Raw genomic sequence first — 12,579 nt, forward strand, 5'->3', positions numbered from 1 at the left:
TTTTCGAAATTGTCAATGACAAATTCTCTAATCCATCATGATAAGAACGATATTTTCGTCGATCAATCGCAAATGGTAAGAATATTTCTTATTATATTTTAATGTTGTATAATTTTTATATTTTTTTGTTATATTTGAATTTAATATTTTGTATATATTTTTTCCTTGAATAGGCGGAAGATCGAATTTTGCAAACCAACATTCGTAATCTACTCGCTCCTCCACCCTTAATTGAACCCTATTTGAGAGAAGCTGATTTTTTACATATGGTCATTGTAGGTAGAGAATGTAAGTTAGACCCGATATTTATAAGCATGTTGGTAGAAAGATGGAGACTGAGACACAATCTTTGTTGGACACAAGCATCTTGACACAACCCTCTTTCATTTTGACTTCAACAGAGAACTCCAAACCACCACAATCTTCTCCCTTACCACTGACAAAAAGGTCATCCTCTTCACTGTCTTGGGCGCTTTCATCCCCCCTATTCCTAAAATCATCTTGTGTTCATTGAAAAGTCGGGGGGAGCTCAAAGCTAAATGGGTTGACGCAATCATTTGTGTTTTGGTAAACAGCGCATTTGTGATGCGGATAAAAATTTATGGTGATGTTCATCGGGGGTTAATGGGCTCTTGGGGCTTGTGCTATTGGTAGAGTTGGGTTTAGGCAGGAAACGCTTGATTGTATAGAAAAAATAGGGGATGGAAGAAGAAAATTAGAAAAATAAATTTTGAATATAGGGAAGAAAAGAAAATAAGAGAGATAATTATTTTTTATCCTGTTGAATTATAAAATTTATTTTTCCACATTGAAATGATAGAGAAAAAAATAGAGATGGTAATCTTTTATCCAACCGCATTAAAATAAAAAAATAAAAACACACATAACAATTTTTTTTATTTAATCAAGAGGTGAGGTGTGATGTGATGGTTGTTTGTAACAATCTTAAATAAATTTTATCTGGTAAAAGTATTATTTTATTTCAATATATAAACATCATTATAATTTAACAAATTATTAACTAAAAAAAACACAAATTAATACAAAAACAACATAAACTATTGAAAGAGTTAAATTGTGTGATAATAAACTATTGAAAGAGACTGGTAGTAATATATACACAAATAAGCTTTTTAGTTTGTTAACAGTCACTTTGCCAGCAAAGAAGATTGCAATCCATAAAATGTAAATGTGAAGAATTTCAAATCTACAATATGTTATGCTTAATTAAACTAAATTTGGGATTCTAGTGAGCTAACAAATGTTGAGATGAAGGATTTCTCCGAATTCCAACCTCTTAGTTTCAGTATAAAATGTTCTATGCTTATTAGGCCAATATGTAACCCATATCCATCCTCTAATTTCCCATTCCATTGTCTTCCCCATAGCACTCTTGTCAACTTTCCACCAAATTCTTTCCCCATAATCATCCCCAGCAAAAATCACCCCTCCCTGCCTCGTGAAAGGCCTATAAACGCTCGAGTACCGATCTTTGAACCAAGCCTTGGGATTAATCAGAGACAACTTGGAAGGTCTCGACGACACCACTTCCCTTCCATCAATACTGTCATGGAGAAACCAATGCAATGTCCCGCTGTAGCCATCGACGGATTGCTCAAACTTCCATGGTTTCATGCTCACCGTTGTCGCCTCTCCCGCGGAAACCTTGAGTCCCAAGAAAGTGTTTGGAGGATCAAATGAGGTCTCTATGCTTCTTTCTAACCCTATTTCTCTTGTCGGATTGTCAGTCGATTTGCTTACCGAGACACTTAATATGTTGCACTGGATCGTTGGTGTTAACTGCAACGATATTCGCGACGGGAAATGCTTGTCGTCCGCCCCTACTCCTCGTTCGTTCAGTAGAGTCTCGTTTACAAGCCGCTTTATATCACATCTGTTACACTCACACGCACACATGTATATAAGATGGTAACACCGCATTGCATTTAATGGTATTAAAAAGGAAAACAATACTTTTGATGCAATGATAATCAAATCTCAATATATGCAATGATGTGGAGGTCGATCCGGTCCAATTCAGATTTAGTTACCTTATGTTATCTATGTTCACCATCACATCGACCCACTTCTCTTGCACAATGACCTTATAATTAAATTGGATAACCCCTTCAAGCTGCTGGTAATTAAGAGAGAAAAGCAGCCTCTCATCAGCACAAGGATTGCTTGAATTCACCAAATCCATGGCCATCACAGGACAATACAGTTGAACTTTCCAGAATCCAAACGTCGCAATCGCATACGAAAACAACGGCGATGGCGTCTTCATCATCAGCCCTCGGTGAATCGCTTGAATCTCAGCGATCCAATTAGTGATCGCGAGGTTCAAGGACCGCATCCATTGCTCCTCTAAGTTCGATCCCAAGAGTTTCATCAGCGATTTGGACGCCACCCTCGATTGACAACTAGTTAGCTGATTCTTCAAACTGTTGAGACAAGCTGACCGGAGATCAGCCGGAGCTTCGTATATGCAAATAAGAAGCGCAAGTGTTAGAAATGCGAGGTTGAAGATGTCTTTGAAACCCGAAATAGATTCGAGTTTCGGGAATCGAATCAAGGGGTTCTTCTTGTTTGAACCGTAGTTAAGAACATCTTTGATGACATTGATTGTGAGGCAAGAAATGGTTGCTTCATCAAATAATTTCGAGGATTTTAAGTTGATGCTTAAGGGTTTTGAAGCCCAAAGAGGAACGGGGAGATTGAAATCAGCAAATATGGAGATTGAAAGAGATGAGTTGTCCAGGTTTTTGGTAACGGAGAAGTTGAGTGATGGATGGGATGAAGTTGGTGAAGAACATATACAAATAGACATGGAACCGGCTCTCCATTGAGTAATTGGAGGAAGGCTTTGAATCCAGGTAAAAATATCAGGATTGCAGCAGGAAGCCATTAAAGAAGCTTGGGTTTGCTTTTATTTTATGAAGAATTCATGATATGGATGATCTTTTTATCGTAAAACCAAGATTCTTGAGGGGAAAGAAAGTCAAAAATGAAGGGAACTAATCCATGGTTAGATTAGATGGAAGAATCTCTACTTTTGTATCGAGAAAGCAAACTCTTGTTGAAGTTGGATGAATTTTAGAAGAAATTTGTCACTTCAAGATTCCCTCCTATGTTTTTATATTAAATTTATTTGTACACTGAATTTTGCTAAAGTATGGTAGTTCTTAAGATATTTTTTAAAATGTGTTTGGATAATAGTTGATTAAATTATTAGTAAGTTTATATTTTAATCATCAAATTTTAAAAAATTATTAAAAAGTTATTAAATTATTTAAAAATTTTCATTTAAGCTCTCATTCACTTTCTCTTCTACAATTCAATTTTTTTTCCATAAAATAGCGAATCAAAATCCAAACAGTTTTCTTCTCTAATATCTGACATTGACTGTCAAATTGACTTCGATCTAAGATATATTCTTCTATTTGTCGATGTGCACTGATCTATCATACTGATGTTAAATCGTCGCTTGGAACTTACTAGCTAGACTTTAGAAAAAAATAAACTTAATAGCCTAGTGACTTAAATAAAATATTTCAAATAGTTATTTAAATTAAAACATTCAAATAGTTTAATGCTCATTTTATAACTTCTTAAAGTTGAGTAATCAAAATATAAATTTATTAAAAATTTAACGACTTGAAAATATATTCTACTCAATATGTTTTTTTAGAGGTGGGATATTAATTTCCATAGCATGTGTTCCTATGTCTTTGAAACACCGAAAATACTTTGTTAAGATATATTTTTTGTGTGAATTTATAAAGTAATACACTTCGTATATTTGGAATTTAATTTTTTTTACTTTTACTTTTAGAAATATGGTCCTCAATTTTTGGGATTTAAAAGTTTTAGTCTAGTTGTTATTATCATTAAAATTATTCTATTAAATTATTTGGAGTTGCATTTTGAATTTTTTTTTAAAATATTTAGTTGATAATTATGTAATAATAATATTGAAAATATTTATTATGATTTTTTCTTAAAAGCACCCTTTCGAAATTGTTACGATAAAATAATTTTTCCTATTAACAGTGTTCTTGAGAAAAAAAATGACGTTAGCATTTTGATTGAAATAGTTAAAAATATTAACTATTTAAATTAACTAATGACATTATAAAAGTAGAGGATTGAATTGCGTTAAAAATTAAAGTATATAAATTAAATATCAAATTTTAGCATAGTTTAGGACCAAAAGTTTGACGAATATCTTATAATGTCAAAAAAAGGATACAAACCTAAAATAAATGGGAAGCTACATGTCAAACCCTAAGACTCATAAAGTATTTAAATTATATATAACTACGTAATGTTCTAATCGAAAAGTGAACTATATTAATTATTTGGACTAATTAATAATATTATAAAAATATAAATATTATATTATATTAAAAATTAAAGGGTAGAATTTAAATCTTCAATCTAAGTTTATTAAATGCAAGAAAACTAATAAAGAAAAAACCAAGTACTTAGGGTCCTTTTGTTTAGGGTGAAAATGTTTTCCTTATTTTACGGTGTTTGTTTGGTGGAAAATGAATTCGTATAGGAAAACATTCTCCAAAACATGGGTAAATCATTTCATAATTTCCGAAAAACGTCTTACCGATTTCTAAGCCGTAAGACATTTTCCATTCTCTTCTCTTCACTCTCATCGCAGTGGTTCTCCCTTCCTCTCTATTCATCAGCCTCTGCCTCTCCTCCTCATCTCTGTTCGTTGGCCTCACCTCATCATATCTGCCTCGTCATCTCTGTTGGTCGACCGTTGTCAAGTCTGTATTTTGAAGAAACCCTAAAAAATTAGCAGCTACAGTGCTATTACGGTATATTACTATCTTCTTTCTTGTTTATGCTCATGCTGGTTCTCTTCTAATGGCAGATTTGTAATGCATGTTGGTTCACCTCTTCTCATTAGCTTGCTAAAAAATTACAACCTCCTTCGTCACCTCTTTTCGCGATTCATCGAAGGTAGATTTCTACTCACATTCTTGATTGCAAGCTCTAAGATTTAATTGTTAGGGGTTTCTGCATATTTGTATTAGTATTTTATTTTTTATTTTGTTCAATTGCTGAGGTTCGGTGAATGACGTAGGATTGAGATGTAAACTTGAGGAATTAAAGGATAAATTGGTAATTTTTGAGCTTAAACTGGCTTTACTGTGTTAAATGGAGCATTTCATCTGATGAAACTGGATTTTGTTGATTAGTCAAAAAAATGAAGAAACATTGAGGAATTTACTGAGATAATATTTTGTCTCACTTTTTTCTCGTCTGATTCAATCTTGGCTTGGATTTAAATTGGGGAATATTTTGAAAGTTACTATAGCTGAGATGGATGGGAATATTATGTGGTGTAAGGGCAGCATACATATGTTTTTCAGTTTTTTATTACAGTAATAATATGAGCCATGTATATGTATGTATATACTGTTGGGAGTTGGGACATATGTTCCAAATATAATAGACATGATAATTGAAGCAAGGAAAGTGAAGTTGAAGGCAATTATTCGTATCATTGTGCCATGGGAATGTTTTCTTACCGACTACTGTGATCCATAAGTATCATCCATTTGAGATCACATTGAGTTCAGCCAGTTAAGTAGTCTTGGTTATCTTAAGTTATAATCTCAGTGAGATTGATATTTAATTTATTGATATATATTATATTTCTTTTTAGTCTGTTACTCAACTAGAGGTATAGTAAAATAAATGGCAATGTTCTTCTGCTCGAGTTTGGTTATTTTGCTGAAATTTATTTGTTGGGCTAACTTTTTTGAACTATGATTCTATCTTAAGTCATAATGTGTTAATGATATGGTTGTAAAAGGTTTTTCCACGCATAAACCCTGATTTCTAACTTCATCAATCTCTGATTCATGATTCTGATTCTGATTCTTATTCTGATATGTTTGTTTTATTAAATTTGTGCTGCAGAGATGGGCAAACAGCCTTAGTAGTAATTTTTGTTTTGATGCATGAAAGGTGATTTACATAAAGGAGTTATACAGTTTAGAAACTTATTTAAATAAAAGGTAAATTGAATTGGTGGTTCAATCATGATTTTACGTTCATATGGGTTTTACAACCGAAAAAAAGAACGTATTTGTTGGAAGTTAGAGGTTAAACAACTGAAAAATTGACTATTCAATGTTTTGAAAAGAATCTAACCATGCCTCATGAATATCCATAAGCTCCAGTGACGTTGCATAGGGGTTATTTTTATTGATGAATATTTATCTGAAATGTTTTGTAGGATGTTTATCTACTAGGAAAATATATTTGTTGATGAATTTTCAGGCTATGAAATCTGAAGAAAGAAAGACCTTATTTAATTTTTATGGAGGGACCAAAATTGAGTTATAAAATTTTGCAAACATTATAATATAATTTTATTATTGTACTACTGTATAGCTTTTAAATTTTTATAAATTAAAGAATAATTATTTTTTTCTATTTGTGAAGGAGGCAAAAATCCTTGACAGCCTCTGTCGCCACCTTTGTTTTTATGTATCTAACTTTTTAATAAAAAAAATATACTTTATAATCAGTTCGATTGGGTTCCATTTTGATAGCTAAGTATATATGCCCAAGAATATGCAATCTTTAATTAAAAAATATTGTGATTACGTGAGACCAGAAAATAATTAAAATAATATATTTAAAAACTAATACTGATATGATTAATATTTTAACGAACTAACCATTGAATTCATCAATATACTTGTACTTATCATGCATGTAAAATTTTAAATCGATCTAAAATATTGTATATATTAATATTTATTGAAGTATTGGTACAAAGAAAGTAGCTTAATTTCTCAAAAAATTATTAATGCAATTATAATTAGCTTGATATGTATGTATGCACTTTAGTCATGGTAACTTTTAGTCATATATGTGATCTTATGAAAATCTTGCATCTTTTTTGTAGTAATCAAATATTTGTGTGGCATTATTTTGTGTAGATGGATCGTAATCAAGATCAAAATGCAATTGTCGGAGTCGTGGCTTCAGTTTTAGCTTTTGGGGCTCTTTGGATTAAAAAATTAAAAACTAGGAAGGAAATTGCTTCTCACCCTCGTGTGAATCGAGATTATGAAAGAGAAAATTATATTAATAGTATTTTATATAGTGGTGACCAGCATTGTATTGATGTGATAAGGATGAGACCGATCGCCTTTTTTAATTTGTGTGATATTTTTAGTAGGAATAATTTGTTACAATCAACTAAATCTGTGAATATTAGGGAGCAAGTAGTTATATTTTTACATATAATTGGTCATAATGTAAGGTTTCGAGTAATTGGATCTAAATATTATATATCAACCGAGACAGTTCATCGTTACTTTAGGGTTGTATTGAGAGCTATTTTGAAATTGTATAAACTAGTTATTAAATTACCTAATGAGTCAACTCCTAGTGAAATAAAAAACAATCCAAGGTTTTATCCTTATTTTAAAGATTGTATTGGAGCATTAGATGGAACTCATGTTCGTGCGTCCGTTCCACTTAGCATTCAAGGAAGATTTCGTAGCCGTAAAGGGAGGACGACACAAAATGTATTTGCTGCCATTACATTTGATTTGAAATTTTCCTATGTTCTAGCTAGTTGGGAAGGTATATTATATATTTAATTGTAAATAAATCATTGCAATATATGTAAAAACAATTTAAAATATAAATTTATTAATATGTATATAAATTTATTAATATATGTAAAAACAGCTTTTTCGAAAAATATTTTCAGGAAATCTGTCAAACAACAGAAAATATTTTACACAGATTCATCCAAACACCAGAAAAGTAAATCATTTCCAAAAAAGTAAATCATTTTTCAGAAATCATTTTTAGAAAACATTTTATTGGCAAACAAACGGAGAAAATATGGGTGTGCCACTTTCCTTTTATTTATAGACCAAGATGGATCCTACAATATTTCGAGTTAGATTAATTATTATTTATTTTTTGAGTCATATTTAGACTTGTTCATGGTCGAGTTATCTGATCCGGCCTGAAAAGTGGATAAAAATATAGGCCCGGAAAATAGGCTTGGGCAAAGAAATAAGGCCTGTTTAGAAAATGAGTCGGGCCTCGAATAAGGCTTTCTTGACCTAAGCCCGGCCTGAATATGAAAAAAAAGTTTTTTTTTACTGTTTTCTTGTTTTCTTTATTATTTTGTTGCTATTTTATTTTCTTTCTTTCTTTTTACTATTTTGTTACCTTTTCACTATTATATTGCTATTATTTTGTTGTTGTTGTATAACTATTGTTTTATTGTTAATTTTGTTACTATTTTAGAGACATTTGCTTGGTAATTTACACATATCTTAGTGTTATTTAAGTATACATATTTTTTAATTTATTTTCAATTTGTTGGGAAACATTTATTTTAATATTTTTGATGTATTGTATTTTTTAAAAAAATTATATAAAATAATATAAAAATTAATACGGGCTGGTCGGGTCGGGCTCAAATTTTAATATTTTTATCTGGGCCAAGCTTGGAAAAAATTTTAAATCCATTTTTCAGGCCAGGCCCGGGCCTAAAATTTTGGTTGGGCCCGGCCTGGCCTGACCCATGAGCACCTCTAGTCATATTATAGAGTAAATATTTGAATATGAAAGTATACTTCAAGTCTCTGTATTCTTTGTATATTTGAAATTTAGTATTTTTACTTTCATTTTTTTGACATTTAGTTCGTCTATTTTTCAAAATTAAAATTTCAGATCTAATTGTTAACACCATTAAATTCTTCCATTAAATTTGCCGGTTTAACATATTGAAATTAAAAAAAAATACTCACTTAGTAGCCATGTAACAAAAAAAATGGTATTGCAAAGGACTTGAATTTAAAATTTTTAATAGTATTAATAACTCGTAAAAGTTACATCAACATTTTAATCAAAACAAAGTATTTGAACTAATCAATGATATTGTAAAAAATTGAGGTACCAAATTATGTCAAAAAGTTGAAGTATAAAGATTGAATCTTAAATTTGAGCTTAACATCAAAATTAGAATATGACCATTATTATATAATCTGAAATTTGAGTGTAGCATAAGAACTAAATTTGAAAATTCACCATTTTCCCATAAAATGAAAAAAAAAAGAAAGAAAAAGAAAATGAGAGGCTATTCCAAACATGAGGAAGGTAAAGGACCATCCTCTTATATGTAGTTATATAAATATATAGGTATAGATCAGGGATTTAAATAGCGGACTGATTTCGGAATAGCAGCCGTTATATAGCGGTAGCGCCACCGCCCGAAACCGCTATTGCTGAAAATAACAGAGTGAAGCGGAGTCACACCGATAACGGTGGATAGCAGCCGCAATTTAACGGATAACGGCCAATTGCAGCAATAACGGGCCGTTATTCCCGTTATTTTCCGTTACCGTAAATTAAAAAAATTAAAAAAAATTAAGAGATGTAGTGAATAGTGATGTACTTTACAATAAAACAAAAGGGAATATATTCCCCTACCTGCAAAATCAGAGGGCTTTCAATCAAAAAAAAGTAAAAACATATATACAAAACTCCAAATAAACAGAAAAAAAACTCCAAACAAAGTTCAAAACTCACAACACAACTCACAAGCAAACGAAAATACGAAATTCTATTTCTCCATATTTCAGCAAACAACACAGAGTCACAGATAGCAGCAATAGAAATTCTATTCCTAATTTCAAGTAAGTAGTAACTAGTACGTAAAGTAGTAAAGTAACTGAAATTTTGTCTTGGATTTCTTGCTTGCATGTCTTGAATCTGCAGCACGAAGTGCTTTTTCGAGATTTTTATCCCTAGATCTGTGTTCTACACAAAAAAGGGGGTTTAAAATGTTTTGGGGCAATTTTTTGACCACCGTGAACGGCGGCGCCGTCACCGGTGACCGGCGGCTGCCACGGTGGCCGATGGCCGGATTCTGGGCAATGGCCTGAGAGAAAATGGAGAATGGAGAGAAAAGAAAAAAAAATTTAAATAAGGGCTGAAATGAAGTTTTTGAAAAAAAATTTGATTTAAATAGGCCTCCAAAACGACGCCGTTTTGGGCAGGCCTCTCAGGCACCAAACCGACGTCGTTTTGACCCGACCCGCGCACATACCTGACTCGTTTCTTAGGATCCGCGTGTTTTTGAATGAAAGAGTTAATTACACTTTTAGCCCTTCTGATTTTTTATTATTTACAATCAAGCTTCTTTCTTTTTTTTATTTTGTCCTATAATATATTTCGTATTTCAATTTGGTCCACCTTGAAGCTGTGCGTTTTGGAGGGTAGGGATTATTTCCCATTTGGTCCCTTTTTATTATTCGCGCATTCAACTTGGTCCTTTTTCTTTTTATTTATTTCTGATTTGCCGCAAATTTATGTTTTAAGTTCGATTTGGTCTATTTTTTTTGTTATTTTTGCTATTTTATTATTAAATTAATTAATTAAATATTACTATTACTATTATTATTTTTCCTTTTTTCCTTTTATTATTTATTTACTTGTTATTATTACCATATTATTAAAATTTAATTAGTTTTGCATTATTATTTCAATTATATTTCTTTTCATATTTATTTACTTGTGTTCTCATATCATATTAATAAAGGTTTATAAGTGTTAGAAAACACTCTAAAAATCATTAAAGGTGACTTTTTATAATTATAATTATAATTACTATGTTTTACAATAAGTTGTGCGAATTTTAAAAAAATTCACGACCGCGATACCCACAGTGACCGCAATAGCGTCCGTTATGTCCGCGACCGCGACCGCAATTTAAATCCCTGGTATAGATTTAAACTTTTAGCATATTTTAAGGACTAAATTTGAAATTATCCCGTTATATTAAATTCTCGAAGAAAACCTCAACATTTTTAGGGTTGAGATGCTTTAGAAAACATATTTCGAAAAATATAAAATAAGGTAAAATTCTCCCATATCCAAACAAAGTTTCCAATCATTATACTATAATCGAAATGAGAAGAGAAAGTCTTTCATTTGATGATTACCAATCGATCTTATTAGAATTTCGAAACGTGTAGGAAAGGATATATACTCTTTTTCAAACCAGTAAACCTAATTTTTCTTTCCTTTTTCTGGAAATACTTTGAGGTTATTCAAGTCATGGCCCATTATTATTATTTGTCTAGCTAAGATTAATTTCTTAATATTTTTAATTTACCCTTAATACTTCAATTTTTATTTAATTAACTCGTTTGAAAAAAGTGTTGGCCTACATTCTTTTGAATCTCTGATCTTTAAAATATTTTAATAATAACATACCAATAAATTATTTATATATAGTTAAAAAAACACTAGTCAATATTCGAATATTTGATGATTGGTCTTAAAGGGCAAGATGTTGTTAGGCACCTTCTTTATTTAGGTTGGAATGTTATTTACAAACTTTATTAAAGGGTTAGCATTCAATTGAATTAAATCTAAAAGTTTCAAGTTAGGTTCACAAGTTTTAATTTGATTTAATTTTTTTTCTTCCAATTCTCAAAAATAATGAGCATTGGATGGTATCATATGTTCCTTGGGAGGCTAATTAGGTTGCAGATCGAATTGCCAAGATGGTACATGGAGATTCAGAGGGTGTTAGCTCCCCCCAACTTGATCGAGGACATTGTTAATGATAAGTCTAAAGGCTTTTTTAAATTAGTCAATGTAATTTAATTTCTTGAGTTTTGTTTCCTCTATCAATTTCTTTTTCAAATTAAGGGTCTGTTTGATTGCCATTAAAATATTTTCCGTAAAATGATTTCTGGAAAATGTTTTACTTTTCTGTAAAATGATTTACTGGAAAATATTTTCTGGTGTTTGATTGAATCTGTGTAAAATATTTTCTGTTGCTTGGCAGATTTTTTGAAAATATTTTTCGGAAAAGTTGTTTTTACTTATATTAATATATATATTAATAAATTTCATATTTTAAATTATTTTTACATATATTGCAATGATTTATTTATAATAATACTCAATTATTAAGCTACAATATTAATCGTTATAAATTGAAAAAAACTAATATCAAATAAATTATTTGTAATTGTGTTAAAAAAACAAGTATTGAATAATTAAAAAACAAGTTACTGGAAAATCGATAAACAGAAGCAGTTTTCTACCGGAAATGAAGGAAGGAATGAAGGAGGCGATAGAGAGGAGAGCACGGAAAATGTCTTACGGAAATTGAAAGGGTAAGACATTTTCCCTAAAATGTAACCCATTTTCCCTTGTTTTGGAGTTCATTTTCCAAATGGAAAATGTTTTCCGCCAATCAAACGCTGGAAAAGTTGGAAATGATTTTTCGGAAAATCAATTCCGTCAATCAAACAGACCCTAAATGCAATTTAATTCGAATACAATTGAATAGAATTTTAGAGTTAAATTAAAAAAATATTAAACTAACCAAATTAGAATATTATCAACATTACGACAAAAGTCCAAGATAAAAGCAGGTAAATTTGATGTCATAAATATATTTGAAAACCCTTTTAAAAAAAAAAGAAGAAGAAGATAATTTAGTATAATAAATTTGATTTGTTATTTAGGTCTCAAATTTATTATTTATTA

General features: G+C 30.7%; 1 protein-coding gene across 1 annotated transcript; it reads right to left on the bottom strand.

Annotated features, from left to right (window-relative positions):
* Window positions 1–1,083: 1,083 nt before the first annotated feature.
* Window positions 1,084–2,946, bottom strand: LOC107900542 (uncharacterized). Its single transcript, XM_016826168.2, has 2 exons — window positions 2,052–2,946; window positions 1,084–1,894 (listed from the first exon to the last, which is right to left on the bottom strand). The coding sequence occupies exons 1-2, from the start codon at window positions 2,906–2,908 to the stop codon at window positions 1,255–1,257; spliced, it is 1,497 nt and encodes a 498-aa protein (XP_016681657.1). The 5' UTR covers window positions 2,909–2,946; the 3' UTR covers window positions 1,084–1,254.
* Window positions 2,947–12,579: the final 9,633 nt, after the last annotated feature.

The sequence above is a fragment of the Gossypium hirsutum genome, chromosome D06, assembly GCF_007990345.1.
Source record: "Gossypium hirsutum isolate 1008001.06 chromosome D06, Gossypium_hirsutum_v2.1, whole genome shotgun sequence".
Classification (NCBI taxonomy): domain Eukaryota; kingdom Viridiplantae; phylum Streptophyta; class Magnoliopsida; order Malvales; family Malvaceae; genus Gossypium; species Gossypium hirsutum.